The 23,374-nt window shown below is 36.8% G+C and overlaps 2 protein-coding genes and 2 pseudogenes across 15 annotated transcripts in view; 2 read left to right on the top strand and 2 right to left on the bottom strand.

The window, feature by feature from the left end:
* IQCG (IQ motif containing G) overlaps positions 1–15,948 on the top strand; it is a 43,862-nt gene extending 27,914 nt beyond the window's left edge. For all 3 annotated transcript variants that reach the window (XM_016135216.2, XM_016135218.2, XM_016135217.2), the window contains exons 9-11: positions 13,007–13,138; positions 13,865–13,966; positions 15,333–15,948. In XM_016135216.2, the coding sequence (XP_015990702.2) occupies positions 13,007–13,138; positions 13,865–13,966; positions 15,333–15,467 (369 nt within the window). In that variant the 3' untranslated portion in view covers positions 15,468–15,948. The remainder of the gene's footprint in view (positions 1–13,006; positions 13,139–13,864; positions 13,967–15,332) is intronic.
* Positions 1,232–1,350, top strand: LOC118602676 (annotated as a pseudogene).
* LOC118601791 lies at positions 9,422–10,312 on the bottom strand (annotated as a pseudogene).
* Positions 15,949–16,545: 597 nt separating the features above from the next.
* The window catches only part of LRCH3 (leucine rich repeats and calponin homology domain containing 3), a 98,302-nt gene continuing 91,473 nt past the window's right edge, over positions 16,546–23,374 (bottom strand). For 7 of the 12 annotated variants that reach the window (XM_016135207.2, XM_016135209.2, XM_016135212.2 and 4 more), the window contains one exon: positions 20,200–22,645. In XM_016135207.2, the coding sequence (XP_015990693.2) occupies positions 22,445–22,645 (201 nt within the window). In that variant the 3' untranslated portion in view covers positions 20,200–22,444. Of the gene's footprint in view, positions 19,528–20,198; positions 22,646–23,374 lie in introns of those variants that run through there. The other 5 variants (XM_016135211.2, XM_036219989.1, XM_016135215.2 and 2 more) reach the window with 4 other exon arrangements.

The raw sequence follows: 23,374 nt of genomic DNA, 5'->3' as shown, positions 1-23,374 counted from the left end.
TTTATCCGCTGTAATGTCTCTGTTCCACTTATAAAACACCAAAGACAGCAAAAAGAAATTTTAAAGGAAACATCAACCTTTAATTCTGCCAGCCTAATGAATGAGCTGTAACCCGTGTCTACCTACAAAGTTATACATCTGAATGTTTTATAAAGCTGTAATTTGAGTGTAGGTAAAATTTTGTCTTCTGCGTTTATCATTTAGCATTATATAAGGAACTGTTTTCTTGTTCCAATATTGTTTAATTGTTATAGTTTTGAAATAAAATGTACTGATTTTTTAAATTATAAAAGTAACATTCTTAGTTGAGGGAAGATTTTTAAAAATTGCCAGTTGCTTTTTCACTCATTTTTTTTCATGTTATTACAGTCTCTTCATAAAACAATTCAAAATAGTTTTATAATGTTTGATTGAGTGGTTATGCCATAGTTTACTTGTTACCTTTTATTTTGGATATTTAGGTGATAGGCATACCTCGTTTTATTGCACTCCACCTTATTGTGCTTCACACTTGATCCATTTTTTGCAAATTGAAGCCAAGAAGATTAAAAATCATTTTACTGTGATTCTCACTTTATTGTGGTGGTCTGGAACCAAACATGCAATATCTCTGAGGTTTGCCTATATTTCCAATGCAGTAATGAAATCTTTGCCCAAATAACTGTTTTTATTCATTGCAATTACTTACCAAAAGTAAATCTCAAGCATGAGATTATTGTGTCAGAGAAACAGATGTTTTGTAATTCTTAATGAATACTGCTAAAACTTTCTGTTCACACTGCCATCAGCAATTATACAGGAACTAATTTCAAGGTATCCTCCACAACACTAGTCATTTTGGATATTATTAAAAGTCTGCTATTTAATGAGTTGTTTTATTTTACATTTTTTGCTGACTAATAGAATTGACCGTTTTTCCGTATATTTATTTGCTCATTTCTTCTTGTGTGAATTATATATGGTTAAAATGGTTTTAATTAGTATTTCCGAAACTAATAACAAACCAAGCTAAGTGGAGCCTTTCAAAATATCCCTGTTGGGTGAATAAGGAAAAAATTTCCAGCTTACCCATGATATAGCCCGCCTTTGAGAAAACTAATGAATTTTCAGTAAACAATTCCAAATTTGTAGTAAAAAGAATTTCTAGATGCTATCTCACAAACTTTTACTGAAAAAACATCTGGTAGACTTGTAGAATCAGGGTCCTGTAACCCTGCAATTTAAGAATTAGGTCTATGGCCACGCCACCCTGAATGTGCCCAATCTTGTCTGATCTCAGAAACTAAGCAGGGTCGGGCCTGATTACTATTTAGATGGGAGACCACATGGGAATACCAGGTGCTATAGGCATAAAAATAAATAAACAAAAATAAATAAAACAAAATAAGAATTAGGTATCATTTTACCTATTCAAGTGTTAGATACATAGCAGATATTTGATAACAGTAGATGAGTTGCTTGATTAAGTAGATGATAGATGAATAAGTCAGTACTTCCCAGATCTTCAGCTCGATAACACAAGCAATGTATACATACTTTTTAATAAAAAATTTGGAACAGTATAGAAAAGTGAAACCTCTCTTAATCACTCCCTTTTTTTCTAGAGATTTCTTTCACATCTTAAAAAAAAATTGACATATATATATATATATATACCTAAATACTTACATGTTTTTAGTGTTTGTTTATATTTGTCTTTTAAGTAAGTGGAATCATACTATATATATTGTTCCAGACTCTTTTTAAAAAATTTACCTTGTCTTAAAGTTTTCTATGGCAGTATAGTCACTATATAATATTTCATAGAGAGGATATACCAAACTTTAGTTAACTATTCTTCTGTCTGTGGATATTTAGGTTGTTTCCCAGTTTTGCTGTTAAAACAATGCTAAACATTCTTGGACATGTCTCCAAGTGCATGGTATATGGAAAGGCTGTTTTTGCATTTTATTTTAGATTCCTTATGTCCTCTGATATTAGTTTTAATGGTTTTTCAGTTGATTCATTTGGGTTTTCTAGGTAGAAATTCTTATTAACTACAAATAGTAACAATTTTATTATTTTCTTTTTCATTAGTTATATGCCTCTCCACTTTGTAGCTTATTTTATAGGTAGAATATCAAATGTAATACTGATTAATAGTAGTGATAATGGGGCATCATTTTTTTATTCTTGGTTTTAATGGTATTTTAGTCAGTATTACACATGAGTTTATAGCCATGTCAAGTTTCTCATTCGCAAGTTAGGGCATTTACTGAGAAAGAATGGGAACCTGAAGTTTAGAAGGGGAACATCTATTTGAAGTCAAATGTAATTGACAATCTCGAACCTCCAAGTCACTCTGACCGTGCCTCACCAGTAGAAGTAGCCTGCTCTCCTGTGTCTGAGAAGAGTAGCCTTCCTTTTCCTGAAAATCTTGGTATGATAACTTCACCTGAGGTAGATACCTTGAAAAGGGATGTTTACTTTCAAGACCTGGACTATGGACTAGTGGTTACCAGAGGAGAGTGGGGATAGGGAAAATAAAAAATAAAATGTTAAAAAAATAATAAAAAATAAGGAAAGAAAAGAAAAGCTCTGCAGTTGCTTTCCTATACAGACCAGGTAAGACCATGGGCGATACGGGCTACCTAATTTCAGTGGGGATGATGAGATCCTGGAGTGGCAGAGGATAAGTTGTAGCACAAGACAAGGTGGACACATTTACCATGAAGGGCAGTAAGAGGTACTGGTAATCAGAATGCCTTTGCCCAGTAGGGTGTTTGGCAATGGCTAATTACTCATGGTATCCCTAGGAACAAAATTGATGGGCAGCTTGATAAAGCTGTACTTAATCTATATAACAGAAAAAAAGTTCTCAAGTCTAGTAGCCAAAAGCCTGATTTGAATCACAGCAATGAACAGCCATAGCCTGTCATCCAGGTCACAGAACTAAGTCTTTGAATCACAGCAATGAACAGCCATAGCCTGTCATCCAGGTCACAGAACTAAGTCTATGCACAGATCCAGAGTCCCTGGACTGAAGGGGAGATATTCCCCTAAAGAAGAACTCTGGAGCATTGCTGCAGGTGTGTACTGTGACTCTTCCTTTAAGCCTTACTTGTGACTGTTTGTTAGAGTGACTATGCAGTGGAAGAAAGAAAAGATCCAGACTTTCTGAGATTACTAAACATTGGCTCTAAATTGATGTGAATTACTGGGGACCCAAAACAACACTGTGACCTCCACTTAAAATGCAGGATTATGGTGGTCAGGTGATAGATGGAGCCTTGAGTCTGATTTACTCTTGGCCCACTTGTTCTTGGACCCACGCTGTGGTTTCCCCAGTTACTGGACATATATTTGCAATAGGCATATTTGGCAAGAGACAGAATTTCTGATTCATGAGTGAGGGCCATTATGGTGGCAAGGGCCAAGTGAAATCTCTGGCATTTTCCCTCCTCCCAGGATCATAAACCATAAGCAATGCTGCACCCCTAGTGTAACTACAGGCATCAGTGCCAGCATCAAAGACTTGAAAGAAGTATAGGTAGTGATACTTGTTACACTTCCATTTAACTCAGCTGTTTGGCCTGTACAGTTAAATGATTTGGGAGATTGTGAACTATTGTTAATATAAGTAGGTGGTTACTCCAATTGCAGCTACAGGTCCAGATGTGGCATTGTTACTGGAAGAAATCTAAATGGCCACTGCACTTGGTAGGCAGCTCTTATCCTGACCGAAGCCCCTGTCTCCAAACCAGTCTGAACAAACAAACAAACAAACAAACACCTCTAGAAGCAGTTTGCTTTTACCCGGCATAGCCAATAGTACATCTGCAAAGTCTCACATCAGGTCTAGGTATGTTCTCTTCTCTGCCATAATATGGTCTGCAGAGATATTGCTTGCTTTGACTTTCTACAAAACATTGTAGTGGTCCACTGCATTATATTGATTTTATCTAATGAACAGGAAGTAGCAAGAATTTTAGATACCTTAGTAATATATGAATTAAAAGTTGGGAAATAAACTCTATTTTTGTTACCAATTCTGTATTATTATGGTCCAATTAGGTAACAGAAACCAAAACAAAAATTTGAGCAGGGAACATTTAACAAAGGAATCATAAACTGGTAATAATTGGCTACGAAGAACATCCTAGGGTAGAAGGACAGTATCCATGGAAGGAATAAACAGAGTTGTTTGCTTTGTTGCCCTGGGTAGTGCTGGTTCACAGCTAGTGAAACAAGGCTGGCAAGCAGGGAACTGTGGGCTGCGTTTGGCAAGCAAGAATCCTCTTGTGTCAGCAAAAGTTGGTGGACAAGTGCCTTAAGTGTCCCACACACATGCCACTGTCAGCCATGTCCCAGGAACAAAAGAGGAAGTGCTCTGGAACCGAGGAAAAAACTCTCCTGTCACGTCCCTCCAGCGCCCTCTACTGACAAAGCTTAAAATTGTGCCAGCTGCCGAAAGCAATATTTATAGCAAGCATCCAAATTTCACAACGCTCGCCAGAGAAGGATGAGTTTGGAGGCAATAAATCTAAATAGGGATTGTTTGAGATTTCTTCTGTAGGTTTATGGTAGATAACCTTCATGAAAGTAAGGACATTTCCTTTTGATCTCACCTTGCTTTTTTCTTTTAATCAGAATGAGTATTCAGTTTTATGAGTTGGGTTTTTGCATCCATTAAGATGATTTTTTTTCTCTTTTAATATGTTAATAAAGTAAAATGTGTTAATATATTTGTCAATGTTTAATTATCTTTAAGTTCTTGGGTGAAAGCCTACTCGGTCATGATGTATTCTTCTTCTTCTAGACTGCCAGAATTGACTTGTGGATTTTTATTTTGTATTTATATATTCCATAAATGAGATTAACCTGTAAGATTTATTTTTTGGTGTTTACTTGTTGGGTTACTATCAGTTTTGCTATCTTGGCAGCTTGAGTTGGGAAGTTTTCTATTTTTTTATGCCCCGAAGCCTGAAAATATGAATAGAACAAAATAGATTATTATCTATCTGTTCCTTGAACCTTTGGTAAAATTCAGCCATAAATGGTTGTGTCTGGGTATTATTTTAAAGGGGAGCTACTTGGCTACCTTTTCAGTTTTGTTAATGGTTATTGATGTCTTCATTTTGAAAACCTCTTTTGGAGTCATTTTTTGTAGCTATGTCTTCCTAGAAAATAATCCATTTCATTTAAACATTCACTTCGAATTTATTGATATAAAGTTGGGCTCTCTAGTCTCTTACGATTTAAAATTTTCCTTTATTTCTGTAGTTATCATCTTTTTTATCCTTTATTTTTTTAAATTCGTGTCTTCTCTCCCTTTTTCTGAGACTTGTCAAAGACTTGACCATTCAAAAACAAACTTTTGGTTTTATTGAGCAAAATCTGTTTTTTCCCATCAAAATGGTTTATTTAATTTTGAGTAATTGTTTTCTTGTGCTTTCTTTGAACTTATGTTGTTAATCTTTGTCTAGTTTATTAAATCCTCAATTTGCTTATTTTTAAATTTTATTATTTTCTAGTAAATATGTGTAAACCAGCATATATTTTGAGCACTGTTTGGCTGTCATCTACAGGTTTTGATACATAATGCTTACATTGCCATTACTTCTCAAATAATTTTATTTTTTTCCCTTAGCATTTTTTATGAGTGTTTCCAAATATTCAAAGTTGAAAAGATTTTGCAGTGAACACCCATATACCTATCATCTAGTTGAAGATTCTGTCACTGACATTTTATTGTTCTTGGTTTATCGCATATCTATACATCCTTCTTCCAATAACCCATCTTATCTCTTTTATACCTTTAAAAGTAAATTGTAGGCATTATGATTTGTAGTTTATAATGTATTTCTTTTTAACCCAAGAGTTATATAAAAGGTGTTTCTTAAATGTCCACTTAGTTGGAGTTGGAGAGAGAAGAGTGTAGATGTCTTTCCATTGCTCACAGTAACCCCTTTGACATTTCTGCTGTGAACCTCACAACCACTCTTTGAGGTTAATATTCTTCCTGTCTTCCACTGTGGTCTTAGAACATGAATCGTAAAATATATGCTTGTTGGAATTTGTTGAGATTTTATTTGGGCTTTTTAAAAAATTGAGGTGACATGGATTAATAAAATTATATAAAATTCAGGTGTATAACATTATAATTCAGTATCCGTACACTCTATTGTGTGCTCACCACCAAAATTAATCTTCTTCCATTATCATATATTTGACCCCCTTTTACCTTTGTCATCCTCCCTTTACCCTCTTCATCCTCCCTTTTCCCTCTTTCCTCTCTGGTAGTCACCATTCTGTTGTCTGTATCTGTGAGTTTTTTTGTTTGTTCATTTGTTGCTTTTTGTTTTATATTCCACATACGAGTAAAATCCTATGGTTCTTGTCTTTTTCTGTCTGACTTTTTTCACTTAAAATTATATTCTCAAGGAGAGGAGTCAAGATAGCAAGCTAGGTAAATATGGGGTTCTCCTCCCATGACTGCATTAAAATTACAAACTAATTATAAAACAATTAACTTGGAGAATTACCTGAAGACCAACAGAACATATCACATACAACTGCAGATATAAAGAAAAAGCCACATCAAGACCAGTAGGAGGAGTGGAGATATGAACTGAGCTGGCCCTGCCACCGCGTGCAGCAGTTAAGCACTGGGAGAGAGAGAGTAGCTGCAGAGGCCCTGAAGGAGCAAGGGGCCCTGGCCCCACACAGGGGCTCCACGGCCCATGGTTCCATTTCTAGGAAGAGGAGTTCACACAAAATCTGACTACAAAAACCAGTGGGGATTTGACCAGCTGAGTAAGATGGAAGAAACCTGAAAACCTAGATGTCCTTCTTAAAGGGCCTGCACACAGACTCACTCACAGACACCTACCCTGGACTCCAGCAGAGGGTCAGTAGCTTGTAAAGTGCAAGAGTCATCCGGGGAAAGACTGAGTTGTGTAGCATCAAGGCGAGGGCTTAAGGTACAGCTGCCATTGTTCCTTTGTCAAGACCCCTCCAGTGCAGTCTGCAGAGAGGTGCCATCTTGCCTGTGTTGAACCCTCTCTGACACAGCCAATTCTGAATTTGTATTGGCCCAGTGAGATCTCTCACTCTACCCTGTTGTCCCCTCCCCTTACAACTTGCAAATTACCCATGGCAGATTCATTGCCTGGCAACCAACCCCACCCTGTGATCTTGGTAGGTGAGGGGAATTTGACAGCAATCAATAGTCCTCAGCTTGGGGGCCTGCACATTGTGGGACAGACTTTTGGGGCGGGTAGCCAGCAGTGGTACAAGCCGCAGTGCAGTATCTCTTGAACAAATCTCAGGGGTTAGCAGTCCAAGACAGGCAGAGGCTGACCTCGGTGAGATCTGAGACTCATGTGTGTGTGAACACGTATTTTATTTTTTTATTTTATTTTATTTTATTTTATTTTATTTTATTTTATTTTATTTTATTTTATTATTTTATTTTTTATTAGTTTCAAGTATATAGTAGAGATCTGAGACTCTTGCAGGTGGCCACAGGCTCAGCACTGGCACCAAACCTAAATCTGCATTAGTCAACTCGCTTTACCCTGGTGACTTCCTGGATCCCTGCTCCACCCAACTCAAGTTACCACCCAAAGACCCGTTCAGCTGTGAAGACTTACAGACAGCTGGCAGGCAGCCTCAGGACTTCGGGTGCCCTGGACCTTTGGCTAAGCCGCCCCAGGCTTGGCGCAACTGGCCACAATTTGCAGCATGGTCTCTCCTACTGGCCTCCAGATTTAGCACGGGTAGTGACCACTGGTGGATCGCTTTGTAGCTCTCCTACCAGGTTTCCCCGAGCAATCAAAGGCAGCAGCTGACCCTGTATTCCTAAGGGGCCACAAAACTGCACACCAGGAGGATGGCATCAGACCACATCAGAGCACCACCTGACTAGCCCCACAAGTGGTCTAGTGTGGTCTCAACAGGTACACGAGCCTACTAGGGTTAATTCCACTTTATGGGGTCAGCCCGTACACAGCAGCTCATACCCTATGGGCATGGCCAATCCTCACAGCCCGTCACCCCAAGAGTCAATCCCATTCACTGACATGCTAACAGCAATCAAAGCTTAACTACAACGGGAGAACACACACAACACACAAAACACACTCCCAGAGCTCCCAATGCAAGCGATGAGAGAGAATGTGCCACTGGGCCACACAGGGCACCTACTACATATGTAAAAGCAGAAAATTCTCCAGTAAACTAGTCCCAAGGACAAGACAAGGAGTGATATCTTCAGAAGTCAGCTCCCAAGAGAAAAAACAACATTGCCTCCGTGTGCAGATAACAAAACTATCTACCAGGCCCCGTTTGCTACAAGATTTAAAAGTCCCCCTGAAACAATATATCTTTGTGCTAAAAGCTAACAGCCATCTTCTGCTTTTTGTAATCTGCTTGCTTGATCAAGGCCACCAGGACATAGTTTTAGGCTGCATAAGCCGTCTCCTCCAGAAGCTCGAGGCTGACTCTCTGACCCTGCATGGTGGTCGAGAGTCAGTCGCTGGCCGGCTAATAAAGGCTCATAATTTATCTCAATTCGCTCCTTGGGTTTTAGATTTGAAAGCGCCACAACATATAAGGTCACATGACCAAGACTGGTAGATGTAACAAACTTACCTAATATATAAAAACAAACACAGAAAGGGAACTAAAATGAGAAAACAAAGAAACATGATGCAAATAAAACAATAGGAGAAAACTCCAGGAGAGAAAACTAAATAAAATGGAGACAAGCAACCTATCAGATACAGAGTTCGAAACACTGGTTTTAAGGATGTTCAATGGACTTGGGGGCTGAATGGATGCTCTCAGTAGAACTTCAACGGAGAGAGAGTAAGTATAAAAAAAAGGACATAGAAACCATTAAAAAAAAAAACAGAAATGAATAATACAATAACTGAAATAAAATTATATTCTCAAGATTCATCCATGTTGTCACAAATGGCATTATTTCATCTTTTCTATGGCTGAGTAGTATTCCATTGTGTATATTATCACATCTTTTTCCAGTCATCAGTGGAAGGACACTTGGGTTGTTTCCATGTCTTGGCTATTGTAAATAATGCTACAATAAACAGGGGTACATATATATTTATGAATAAATGTTTTTGAATTTTTCAAGTAGATAACCAAGAAAGGGATTGTTGGGTCATATGGTAGCTCTGTTCTTAATTTTTTGAGGAGTGTCCATATTGATTTCCATAATGACTGTACCAATTTACACTCCCATAGTAGCGTATGAGGGTTCCCTTTCCTCCACATCCTTTTCGACACTTGTTATTTCTTGTCTCATTGATAATAGCCATTCTAATGGGAGTGAGGTGATATCTCATAGTGGGTTTTTTTTTTTTTTTTAATGTTCGAGTGATATCTCAGTGGTTTTTTTTTTTTTTAATTTATGTTTGATCTTATTTGTTACTCTTACAAAATTTCATTTTTGACTGGATTCAGACTTAGGGGTAGAAGCTCTCAGAGAGGAAAGTCTCTGTCTCTTGGCAATCTGTTCCTGGTGTTTCTCTTTGGCCTCCTTCATTCTCTTAGCCAAAAGTTTAGCATATTCTGCACCTCTTCCTTATTTTTCTTAGTATACTGTTTCTTCAGAGCAATACACCGATGTTCATGTTGCAGGATACGAGGAGTAACAAGATGCTGAATATTGGGTGCTTTCGCCCCAGGTTTACCTTCTCTGTTTAGGGGCTTTCTCACAATATATTGGCGGACATCATCTTCTTTAGAGATATTGAAAAAGAAAAAAGAAGTTTGTGGATTTTGCTAGCTCTTTTTGGCCCTAGGTGATGAGGCACAGTCGTATTAGTGAGGCCAGGAATATCTTTCTCCCCCTTTTTCACAATGACCAAGGTGAGAACACTCAGATTGGCAGCCACAGTGCAACCCTGAACAGATGTGCGCTTTCTTCTTCCAGTCCTCCTAGGTCTGTAACAGGAATACCCCCGTTACTCAGTAGCAGACGGACATGACCATTGGTCAAGACACACTGCTTCATGGGGGAAATCTTGATTGTCGTTTCCACCACTGGGTCCAACCACATAACCCTTCTATTATTCACCCAAAGCATCAGCAGCAACTTCTGTAGCCGTATGCTTCTCATAAAAGATACAAAGTTTGCGTTTATTGTCTATTTTAATGAGCTTCTGGCAGCTGGTGGCTGGGAAAGAGATGTTCAGCTTCATCCTGAAGCAGCCGACTGCCTCTGGGACACAACAACAAAAAATCATAGTGGTTTTGATTTGCGTTTCCCTAATAATTAGAGATGTTCAACATTTTTTCACGTATCTGTTGGCCATCTTGGAAGTGTCTATTCAGGTTTTCTGTCTATTTTTGAATTGTCTTTTTTGTTGTTGTTGTTGTTGAGTTGTGTGAGTTCTTTATGTATGTTGGACTTTAACCCCTTATGGGAAGTAGCATTTGCAAATATCTTCTATCATTTGGTTGGTTGCCTTAAAGAGGAAATTTCAGGATTTTCATTAACAGCTTATCAGCTTGTTTGTTCTGCTTCTGTAAATGTGCTTGCTGTATGCTGAGGGCTCACTGCGGAGCTCTTTTGCACCTTGTCCTACTTGCCTTTTGCTGAACGAATGTAACTGTTTGAACTATTTGTACCCCTAGCAGCTCCCACTTTCTGTAACAATTTGTATCTGTCAGCAACTCCTGCCTTACCAATGTTACTCTTGTAATCTCCATAGCAACCCCCCCTCACATGTAAGGTTTGAGTTCAAACTGACCACTTAGCTTGTGTAAAAGTTCTGATATATAAGCAATATTTCAACTGAGCCCACTGCCCAGATCTTCAGAGCACTAGCTCCTCTGGGACTGCGTGTAATAAATCTGAGTTCTTTCTCTCTGAGTTACTGCTTGGTGTTTCATTGGACTGGTTTGGGATTTTTCCACAACAGCCTTTTTGTTTTGTTGACGGTTTCCTCTCCTAGGTAGAAGTTTTTTAGTATTTGAGTTTAATATACGCTCAGGTTATATGACTTATTCCTTGGATATGTGAAAAGAATGTGTATTTTCTGTTAGGTGTAAAGTTGTATAAATGTCTGATAATCTGTCAAATTCTCCATATTGATATTTATTTTGGTCTACTTGAGCTATTAATTTCAGAGAAGTGTAATAGTTTCCTAAGATAGTGAATCTTTCACCTTCTTATATTTCTAATAATTTTTGTTGTATATATTCCAAAATGTTATAAGAATATAAAAGTTCATAACTATAATCTCTTAATAGGGCATGTCTTTGATCAATATAAAATATATCTCATTTAATTATTTTTGGCTCGAATTCTATTTTGACAGATACGAATTGCCAAACCTTTCTTTTTGCTTTGATTATGTTGTTTCGGTGGAGGTTTTTATAAAAGTTCATAGCTAGATTAAAAATAAATCTGAGGGGCTCTTTCTTTTGCTAGGGAATCTACCCCAATTTATTTTTACTGAGTTTTCATTTGTACTTAATTTATTACCTTATTTTATGTTTCCTGCTTTTCAAACTTTCTAGTTGTTTCTTTCCTTCTTAACTCTTGTTGGATTGAGGGAATTTTTATTGCTTGATTTCTGGCTCTCTAGTGCAAACTCCAGTTATTTGCATACCATTTTATAGTTTTGTAATATCTGCACATTACCTGTGTTATTACTATTTTTTACCTAATTACTCACCTAAACAACTATGTTAATTAAGATTTTTATATAATTACTATAAAAGGAAAGCCAATATCATTTGCCATAAATAGAAATTAATGTAAACAGAAGCACAATAAATGCAAACTGATATTACTTCATTTTAGCCTGCTCCTCTTGCCTGCATGGAGCTTGTTCTCTCTTTGTCAAAAAAAATATTAAAAAGAGTTAGATGTTAAAGATGTCATCGCACCAACCTTAATCAGAATAATTGTGAATCGTATTTTTTTTTTCAATTCCAAGTCTATGTGCCACCTAACAGCTCCTCTTGATTTGTATCGTTCTTGAGGTGAATATTGTAGGAGTTTGAAAGTTAGATATTCTGTTCTTGTGGTGGTAACCCTCAAAGTTTTAACATATATTTATACTTCATTCTTTTTCTAAGTCTGGACTTAATATCTCTATATTCTTGCCTTTATTAAGGCAGAGCTTTCACTTCTCCTATGTCCCATGTTAAATCATTCATTGTATATTTCCATTTTTATAGGTGAGGCTTAAAGAATTTAAGTAAACTTATTTGAGTTCCATAGTTGGGAGTTGAACCTAGTCAGCCAGCCTTTGAAGACTGTTTTTCCTCTTTCCACTAGACTGTACTGCTTAATTTGGGGCTTTAGCTCCAGATTATGATTCATTATTAAAAAGTATATAGCTTAAATATACATTTTGCCGGTTTCTCTTCCATTTCTTATATATACATCTTTTAGTTCATTTTGCTCAAGTACATTCTTGAGCTACTCTTTCAGAAAGACTAGGTATATTCTTTCTTTCCTTCACATTTAAATGCTAATTTGGCTAGGTATAGAGTCTTAGATTCACATTTATTATTTTTTTAGAGTTTTGAAGACATTGCACTCTTCTCAGCTCATATTTAGTGTTATCGACCAAAGAGATGTCTGATACCATTCCTTATCCTTCAGAATTTTCTACCTGCCCTTTATTCCTTTCCTTACTGTAACTTCTGTTATCCAGACACCTGGAAAGTCCTCTTCCCCATTTTTAAATTGAGCTATAATATAAAGTATACAAATATTAAGTATAGTTTGATGAATATTTATGTATATATGCTCCTGTAAACCCCCAGAGATATAGATCATATTTACAACATCCCAGAAGTCTCCTTCATAACCCCATTCCCACTCAATAAACCAATCCTCCCTTCATAAGTAGACACAATTCTGACTTCTGTCACTGTAGAAAAGTTTTGATTGTTCTTCAATCTTACATAAATGATTTCATATAAGTATATACTGTTTTGTATCTGGTACAAGTAGTGTTTAAATGTTCTTTCCAAATAGAAACTTGAGGAGAAGCTAGAGTTCTGGATGGAGAAGTACGATAAGGACACAGAAATGAAACAGAACGAACTGAATGCTCTCAAATCGGCTAAGGCCAGTGATTTAACACACCTTCAAGACCTTGCAAGGACGGTAAGAAAACAGTCTCAATAGAGTAAGCTTGAGCCCTGAGGAGTGGTGGTAGCTAAGCTACAGTAGCTGGGTAATGGTATTTTTGGTCATGAAGTAGAGGTTTACCTATAAATGAATGGGATTCCTTTTTAATGATGATGATGATGACAACGAAGATGATGATAACATTGATGATTGGGACAATAATAGCAACAGCTAACACTTAGATAGCACTTACTCTGTCCCAGGCACTTTACTAGTATTTCATATATATAACTTATTTAAGCCTCACAACCTCTTGAGATAGATACTATTATTATTTCTACTTTATGGCCGCTGAAGACAATTAGCAAATTATGATGTCCCAATTGCTTCTGATTATGGGTTCATTATTGAATGTAGAACTTCCCAAATTTCTCTTTTTAAGACGGCTATTTGTATATGTACACAGCTTTTTAAAAAATTAGTTTAAGTCATTAATCATACATCATTAGTTTTTCATTTTTATGAAAGACTTTAAAGCAAAATTGAATTATTCAAAATGAAAAAATTGGAGGAACAATTATAACATTAAAATGTGAATATTTACAATATAGGAATCTAGGAATCCAGTAAGTTTTTTTCTTTGGTTTATCTTTAGATTTGGCATGTTTTATTTTAAATTTTTTTATTAAAATTGCAGGGCTGGCTAGGTTACAGCTTAGCCAAGAGAGTCCTGTAACATATGATTAATATCTTCTTTTGCAGATAAGAGAGTATGAACAGGTCATCATTGATGATCGTTTAGAAAAGGAGAGGAACAGGAAGAAGCTAGAACAGGATACCTTGGAACTAAAGAGCATCATAAAGGTAGAAAGCCATAATTGGCTTCTTGGGGCCCTTTCAATTTTACAGTTGGCCTAACACTGAGTAATGCAAAGTATCTCTCATTTATTAGCAAACACATAAAAGGAGACGTGAGGAAGCATGGTCTTTGTGATTACTGGAATTTGCCAACACAGTCCGTGATACAGGGAGACTGTTAACATAAAAAGACATGATCCAACTCTTAATCCAGGGAAAAAGAGGTGGTTAGTAGTGGAAGCAAAACCTACAACTTGTGCCCAGAGGTCAAATTTAAGAATACTATTTCTAACGAAAACAGCTCTTGAAGGAGTTCTTAAAATCCTATTATGCTTCTTAAAGCCCTATTTATAAGTTAGCCTAGGCTATCTACTTTCTAATAAGAGCCGTTTTCAAAGGTGGGAGAAGGGGATAGGTAGTTTAGAAAAAAGTAGAGATATTTTAGTTTTATATGAACTTGTATTAGTGACGTTGAAACTAGCAGATTAGATTCTGGGAAATGTTTTTAAGCAAAAATAACAATAGCTGGACTGAAACTGTTTTGAGGACTGCCCTTGTCCCTGAGAGAGGAGTATCTGCTGAGACCCTATAGTATGCAGACTGTAGTTTGGGATGTATATTAGGGGTGGATTAAGAAAGCTTTAAAGTACATTCAGGGATAGGTATCTGAACCCAAATGTGAGCATTCCTTTGGGAGTCAGATGTACAGTTAGTATCTTATCGAGCTCCTATGGTGTTTTCTATTTGTCAGGATTCTTCCATTGAGAGCAACAAGTATAAGAATGAGCTGAAGACCACTTTTGTTTTCACTGGTAGATTTGCTCCGAAGTCTTTAGGGTTTAGTCTAATTTTAAAGTAGCCCAGATTGTATTCCGAACAGCTCTAATGACTAAGATACTTAAGGAAACTATTTAAATCCTTTTTGAGAGTATTGATCCTTTAATCAATCATTAAAGATATGAAATGCACCAGAAAGCCTATTGAAGTCACATAGATTACCTGCAGTTTTGATTGAATGCTAGCTTTTGCCGGGGGTGCAGATAGCTAACATCCCTTTTGGTTCAAATTGTTAGATATGGGAAAGTTGGATGTTCATAAAGAGCAGTAGTATAAGGGAGACAGGTTTCTAAGTGCAAAGGAAAGATTGGCCTAATCAGATTCTTTATTTTTACTCCCTGAGAACTTTAGAATCCGTGGCTTGAGCCCTGGGTCCTGCACAACAGGGGAGCATTGCTACAGGGATAGCACGCTTGGTCACTTTCCTGTCTCAGAGACCATTTTTCAGACATAAGTTACTTAATCAAAATCCAACCCCTTATGTAGAAAGAATGCAGCTTGTCAGGCATACTATAAATTGTACTTTCTCTTCCAGCTCCAGGCCTGGTGGCGAGGCACTGTGGTACGGAAAGAAATTGGTAGTTTCAGAATGCCTAAGAAGGACGTAGATGATAGCAAGGATTCAAAAGGTAAAGGCAAAGACAAGGACAAGCGGAGAGGCAAGAAATAGTGACCAGGTATCTTCTGCCTTTTCCTATGGTATTCTGGAGATGAGGACTTGAAGGGAGTAAGAAACATCTTCCACCATTATCTCATCTCTTCTACAGGTTGTTTCTTATTTGGACATTCTCAGGAGTGGCCTGGTTATTTCATTTTGCTTGCTATATTCGTTTTCAAACCCTGAATTAGGATTATACTATTCATTTAGGGCTCCTTCATAATTTGAAAAAATTTTACTGGGAAGAAGCATTTTTAAGAGCCTTGTAAAGACGCCTTTTGATAAATTTTCTGTCAGAAAAAATTTCATGGGTTCACAGTGATGCATTAAAACCAGTAATATCTGTAATGTCTGATTCTCATTATTTAATTAGTCTATAATGGACTCTTCTGAGCACAAGTGTTCAGTAGGAATCACAAGATAATGTTTATAAAGTGTCTCATATAACATGTACACAGTGAAGTTTTAATAAAGGTTGCTTTTTGCCTTTTCATCACTTTGGTTTTTATTGGGGGTGATAGAATACATATCTTATTATAAACTGCTTCAGTTCCTTTTCTGGGGAATAAGTAGGGAAATAAATTATAAAGACAGAAATGAGACGTTAGGCTAACCCACACATAATAAAGATGTGGGACACAGGTCCACAGGAAGATTAGTTTGGAGATACTTTTGATTGCTTACTCACTCAACAATTCTCACCTTATGGGAGTATAAAACACAAAGAGAAAAGGCATGCGATAATACCTAACCTATGCCTGGCACATGAAGCTGATTGTCATTCTTCCTCTTCCCCTAAAAAGAATGAGCCCTCTGGGTCATTCTTGCTTTGTTTAATCAGAATAGAATGTCTTGGGATGCTAAAGCTGGCAAATTCTGAAAGAAAAACTGCCCAAATGTGTCACACATGTTTCATGGGTTAAGCTTTATATCTAACTCCAAATATAGGGCAATACTGATACCTATACTTCCTTTAAAAAGTACATTTTGATCTCAAGGGCCTATCATGAGGACCCAGCTTCTACTGATGTTCCTTTAAGGAATTAGATACCTTTACATTTTTTGCCAAGAAAACCATGTTTTAGGTATGAACATTTTCAAATCAGCCTTTATTTCATGCTATTTAGTGCTTTTATTTTAATGTCAATATGTAAGGTGGCATACAGGCAATTAGAAATAACATGATATTGACATATTTATACTTAGAACTTATGCATTATATTTACAGACATACAAATATAGGACAATGTTTTACAAAATCTTTTACTAATTACATGTTTACATTTTCAGAAAATGAAATATGCTGTAAACCATCTCACTGCAATACGTATATAAAAAGGCTTCCAAATATCCATGTTTTTCCTTCATTTCTAAACCATTTAAGTGCTTAGTTTTAAAAAATTCATCACTCATCAACACAGCCATTCATCATTAAGCACCACTGAGCTGCAGCAATTAAGAGAAATCAGACTCCTTGTTTAAGCTGCAAGGATGTATTTTAAAAAGCTGTTAAAGAAAGTGACCAACTAATAAGCCTCTTACTCTGTTCCAGCCAAATACTAAGGTCCTCTCCTTCCATGAGTTGTTTCCAGAGAAAAATGGTTTGGAGTGCTAAGTGTGTATGAGTTTGAAAGCCTGGAAATCTGATAACTTAAAATCTCTGTAGCTGGCAGGGGTCTGGTGGGTGGGCACACACAGCCTTTTCTTCCTTCACACTTCAGCACTGGGGAGGTTGCTGCTTAGTAGAAAATTCACAAATAAATGGTCAGGTGGAACTGTTACGAAGTCATCTTCATCTTACACTGGAGTCTAGCAAGGCTAAATGTTTAATTTTCAGTTAAAAAAAGGTACATACAAAAAACTGAATACAAAAATGTCCAACAAAAACATCATGATTTGTTTTGCATCTTGACACAGAAAAATTCAACATATTTGATATTCTTTCATCACCAACCAAAACTACACAATTTTTTCTGATAACTGAAATATAAATTTGAATTAGTTTGATAAAAATACATTAACAAGGTTTCACGTGATGTGTAAAATTTGAAACAAGTTGAAATTTCCATTTATTCTATGGGAAAATTACTTCTAAATGTTACATATTTATGTCTTTTGCATGATATGTGACAAACAGTTGTGTCCTTTTCTGAGTTTCATTCAAATGGCTCTCTATAATTTGGAAATTGTTTAGAGGTTTAATGTGGACAGGAGGGAAAAATACCTATAGCTTAAAAATATACACGCTAAATTCTAAACTAGTCAAATGACTGGTGGGTGTGTTTGGAACAGAAAATATAGTGGATCTGGTTTTAAGCACTTAAAAGATATTTTACTTTTGTTCTGTGAGGACCCTGAAGGACTGAGTTTTAAGCTTAGATGTTTTATGTTATATAATTTTCAACTTAGACAAAGTCCAATGTTCTGCTGAATCTGTTTCCTTGTGAGAACAAAACATTATTTTGACCAGCTACTCAACATGATTTTATCCGAAGTTGCTTTTACATGCTGCATTACGTGATTAGAGCAAGAACATTATGCTCAAATGCATGTGTTGATAAAGAAAACCCAGAACAGTAAATAGAAGAAAAAAACCTAGAGAACTACTATCTTCACTTATGCTATTTACTGGGTTTATAAAGGCAGTGAATACCAAAAGATGTCACTGACAACTAAAAAGGGTTCAAAATAACAGAAGACAGACCCCAGTGGCTTAATCTGAATAAAGGTTCCTGGCTTTGTGTTGCCCCCAAGCCCTTGGACCCTTTTATGCCACCCACAATTGAGCAAATAAGGCTCTAGTGGTGGAGCTAGATGAAAAGACAGCAAGCTGTTTTTAAGAAGCCACAGGTGCTTTCATTCAGCCACGGAAACTGGCAGAAATATAAAACCTGAAAAAAAAATAAGAATCTTGGCTTTTCCTTTAATCTTTTTTGCTTTGTTTTCATAATCTTCCATTAGCTGGGGAGCTGAAGTATATGTGCCGTGACTGGAAGGTGTTCACAGGTCCAGAAATCCTGGGGGCTGCATGGAGGGAGGGGAGCACACATGATCAGCCCAAGGACCTGCAGCCTGGGTGTAGAGTGCACGTTTATAATCTTGAGATAACAAGCAGGATGACACAGCTACCTTCTAAGTAGTGGCAGACCAGAGCTGGGGGAGGCCCAAGACACTGGCTTTAGATACAACTGTATCTTTTACTGTTTTAGTACAATGCAAAATCTAGGCCTTCTACATTAGTTTTGCTTTGTCTTGGACAAAAGATTTTTTGTCTAAAAACCCACTTTTATGTTATTTTTGCCTTGGACGTAATAGTCCAAGTGGTCATAATGTAGCCTTTGATTTTAAATGTGGTTGAAAAATACAGTGGAGTTGTTACTTCTCAAATCATACAAATATCTAGCTTGGAACAGTGGTGTCCACTACATGAAATACCTGGAATGTGTGTTGAAAATTCAGATACCTAGGCCTCACTGTAGAACTACTGAACGAGAATCTGTATTTTAACAAATGCTCCAGGAGATTCTAATGAACAACCAAGTTAGAAACCAGTGGACTCTTAGAGGTCTTGGAAACAGGTGAAGATAATATAGCATGTCTGTGCCTTCAAGAGAACAAAATATCCTTCTGAGAAGATTTCTTTTTGGGACGTGAAAAAAGCCTTTTCTCTAGGAAAGCACAGCCAATTTAGGCTTTAGTATTGGGTTCTCAGTGACAGAACTAAGTTTCATTTGTGAAAACCAATCTATCTTCACCAACAATTCGATGGAAATGGATATAACCTCCCCTAAAATGGAGAAATGAAGCAAAATATTCCTGTTAGGAATCATGGAAACAGTCCCTTTTAAGAACACGTAAGAGCTGTGTTTAAGCAGATGGCTGGCAGCAGCAGTCACGTTGTCCTGTTCCGTTTTGGCTAGGTCAGTGCCCAAGGTGCTGGGAGTCCTTAAACAGCAGATAACTGGTGCTGCTGTTGCTTGGGTGGGGCAAGTTCCAGGAGAGCCTGGACCGTCACTGCAACCTGGCTCAAACCTTTCTCTTCTAAAATGTGGAGAGGCAAACATAATTGCTCCTGAAATGGGACAACGTGACATAAAAACAAACACAAAAGAAAACAGGATGAACATCACGGAACTGAAAAGAAAAAAATAAGCATCTCTTCTCTCCCTCCTAATAACCTACTGAGATATGAAACCTACCTCTCTTAATATTAGCTACACAGAGATGGTAATTGACACTCACTGCTACTTTATTAATACAGCTAAAAGTACATACAGATCACTTTGAAAACTGGAAAATGGACAAGTTACATACACTTACACACACAACAGAGGATAAACAGAATACTATGGAGTGTAAGCAATATCCCTGATAAATACAAGAGCAATGCAGAGCAGTCAAATGAGGCAGGTTTAATTAGAAAAACAATTACAAGGTATACCAGATAGCTCAAGTCTGAAAGATTTAATATTGCAGGAGAAAGCACTTTGGAAATTACATACTGTAGGAATGCAAGACTGTTTCATGCCATCACTCACACTGCATTATAATCCTGACTCTGAAAATCAGGGCTGTCATACTAGACAGGGATAATAGGAAGAAACTGAAGTATATCCCTGAGATTTAGACATATTTGAGAAACTGAAGTATATCCCTGAGATTTAGACATATTTGAGAAACTTCCCCCTACCTTGGGTTATTTATAGAAGGCCCAGGTTGTACTAAACATCTGCATTAGAGAATCGGAAAAAAAAAAAAAAAAAAAAAAAAAAAGCTATATTTGAAAAAAGTGTTTCATATCCTGGTATTTAATGAATTAAATTATGCTAGAGAACTGATGTGAGCTTAGTCAAGAACATCTTAATTACCATATATTTGAAAACTGTTTACATGTTTGCTTAAGGAAGTTAAATACTCCGATCTTGTTTGCCTCATTAAGTTGGTTAACCTTTTCTTATTAGAAAAAGGCATATCTTAAGAATGAAACCTATCACTGGTTTTTCTTTTAAGACTAAATATTTGGAAAGAAAAGAGACTGCTCTTACAAAGGACAAAAAGTGGAATTCTGGTTCTGTTTCAAAAGGGACTATCTTTATTAAAGAAGATAAATTTTTCTCAGCTTTTCACTGGCATGTACTATATTACTAGGAAGTTTTACAAAAACAAGAGCAATAAAAAAATATATCCAAATATTTATTTTGAAGAGTTACCGGTAATTGTCCTTACTTTTTAAATTTAATACTTATCTGATAAAATGAGGTAACTGCAATCTTTTGTTCTTATAAAACTACCTACTTTGTATAAATACTTTGAGGCTGTTTTGCTCTTGGGAGAGAGATTTTTTCCAAGCCCAATACTTTGTATAAATACTTTGAGTACAATTGCAAGTATAAGTAAACTATACTTGCAGGGTGTTTTGCTCTTGGGAGAGAGATTTTTTCCAAGCCCAATTCCCTGATCTTTTCTCAGTAGTGCCTTGTGGCCTCTGTGGCCTGTGGTTTAGACATGCCCTCAGAAGCTATGCTTTCCAGATGCACAGTTACCTTTCAGCTGGCTTAGAGGGAACACTGTGTGCTCTGAAAAAGTGCACAATTACCCCCTCTCAAAACCACACACAAGACAATGTATTTTCTAGCAGGTGTTTTTTAAAAAGGACAAAACTCCACAAAACTGAATGATCTCTGACTTAGAAACATCTTAAAAACAACCCCCTAACTCTTGAAGGCACCACTACTATATAAAACTGAAATTTTCAACATAGTGTTCAATGTTTTGGCATTAACAGTACACAATATTTAATGTGGTAAATAAATGTCCCATTTAATGTGGAAGAAAACTGAAGCATCAGATCTTCAAGCTGACTTCTACAACAGAATGTTATTTTCCTTGCGATCTCCCTTTATACTTGAGTTCAGTTGTCCAATTTTGTTAACAGAGTTCAGGAGATTCTTGAATGTTCAGAAATACTATTTGAGAACTAGAATCTGAAAGCAAGTATAAAGTAGTTTCAAACATTAAGGCTAGCAGCTAACACTAAGTATCTTGAAAGAGACAAAATTATTGCCTTGGGTACACAACTGAGACCGCTGCCTAATACTTAACCTGCTACTGTTCAGATATAATTTCCTCAACGGCCTATAAAATACAAGTTCACCGACTAAGGCGGTTCAAATATTTTGAGAGTTACCTATATTCCACATTTTAAATTCTCAACAAGATTCTAGGAGTGAAGCTCAGTTAAAGATAACACAGTAAATAGGGGACATGTGCCTACCTCTGAAAGGTCAGCTTCAAATCACTCGCTTTGGTGTACTATTTTAAATGTACACACTGGGCTAAGAATAGCAATCTAGGGAAACTACATGATCTTTGGACTGAACATTCTGATCAAATTAAGGCTTAAGGACTAGTGTCTTCCAGATGCGCAGACAGCAAATGTTGATGTGGGCTTGTGCCTACTACTATAGGGAGATTTCAGGGCACAGGTTAATGCAGAGATCTTAGTGATCAAGTGCCCCACAACCCAGAAAGGGTTACAACTATTTTCCTTAAGAGCAGCTGTTGAAAAGGTTCAGCAACTCACAATTTCAATACTTAAGTTGTGTTCGGGCATGGGAAAATGGCCAAATTGGAATTTTATTATGTCATTTGAAAATAAAGTTCTTAGTCATATTCTAAGAACAGGCTCAGGACCGTAATGGCAGAAATGGTTCAGCACTTATAAGAGAAACATGACCACAGACCAGGTGAATGGATAAATGACTGGGGGAAAAAATGCTGGTCATTTATTCTTTGTTAGCAATCATAAATGCTTACTAATGTGATGGACTGCTCATCTGGGCACATGAGGAAAGGATTTACCTACTTTATTGGTTAGCTCTTTGATGGCCAAGAAAAAAGCACATAAGTAAATATTTCTGAACAAGAAACAAACCTCCTCTACCAAGCAGAGGAATGAGGTGGAAAATCACTGGAATGCAATCTTTCTGTTAGACAGGGAAGACCCAGTAATAAAGCATACAGAGAGTTAACATTAAAGTACAGTAAAATGCCACAAAACCCAAAAGCTGGACAGATAGAGAGACAAAACTGGATTCTTCTGACTGTGCCCCAAGAGAAAGTAGTGTTTCAACAGTTCTTTTAACGCTGAGGTTTAGCTGAAGGATGTCAGAAGGGGAACAAAGATTGTCCTGTCCAGAGTGTGAGCAGGAAAGGAAAACAGAAAAACAAAGTCAGTGGATCAGAAATACAGATTTGAGTACAGAATTCAAATGATCATCTCAATCATATTCAAAGAAACACATTGCATAACATTTTTACTATGATGAACAAAAACAAAATGCTGGAAGACAAAACTACGAAGAATCCTCTTTGTGCTGAGTTTGATTTTACCAAGAAATAGCAGAATAAATTGGCTGGCTGGTGACTAGTGCAAACATTCAGGACACAATGAACAGAACTGAATGCTGGCTTACAGCTGTGTGAGGCCTCAGACTTGTGAGGCCTGTGGGAAGTGACCTCTTTCTTGATTCTCATTCTTCTTATTAACAAAAAAAGAAAAGGTCAAAAAGCAAGGACAAAACTTGGGGCAGGCTGAGGGGAGAGAAGTTTTCAGAGAAAGCCAAGTAAATCAAGAAGGTTCAAATGAGGAGGAAAGACTAATAATCAGGGCAATTTACTACCTGGAAACGAGGTATACTAAAAGATTTGGTGGTCCTCCAAAATTCAAGGCAAACCCTTCGTAAGCAAGTCCAGTTTACTAATACGTACAAAATGAATCTACAGACAATAAGGGGCCTCTGAGATCATCCAAACCTTCCCATTCATGGATTAAGAAATTAAATAAATTTAAAAATAGTATTGGATTTAATAACAGGAAAATATTCTTTAACACATAAAATATAATTCAAGGATGTAAG

This window comes from Rousettus aegyptiacus, unplaced genomic scaffold, assembly GCF_014176215.1.
Source record: "Rousettus aegyptiacus isolate mRouAeg1 unplaced genomic scaffold, mRouAeg1.p scaffold_m13_p_4, whole genome shotgun sequence".
In the NCBI taxonomy this organism is placed as follows: domain Eukaryota; kingdom Metazoa; phylum Chordata; class Mammalia; order Chiroptera; family Pteropodidae; genus Rousettus; species Rousettus aegyptiacus.
This window is presented reverse-complemented; position numbering and strand designations above follow the sequence as displayed.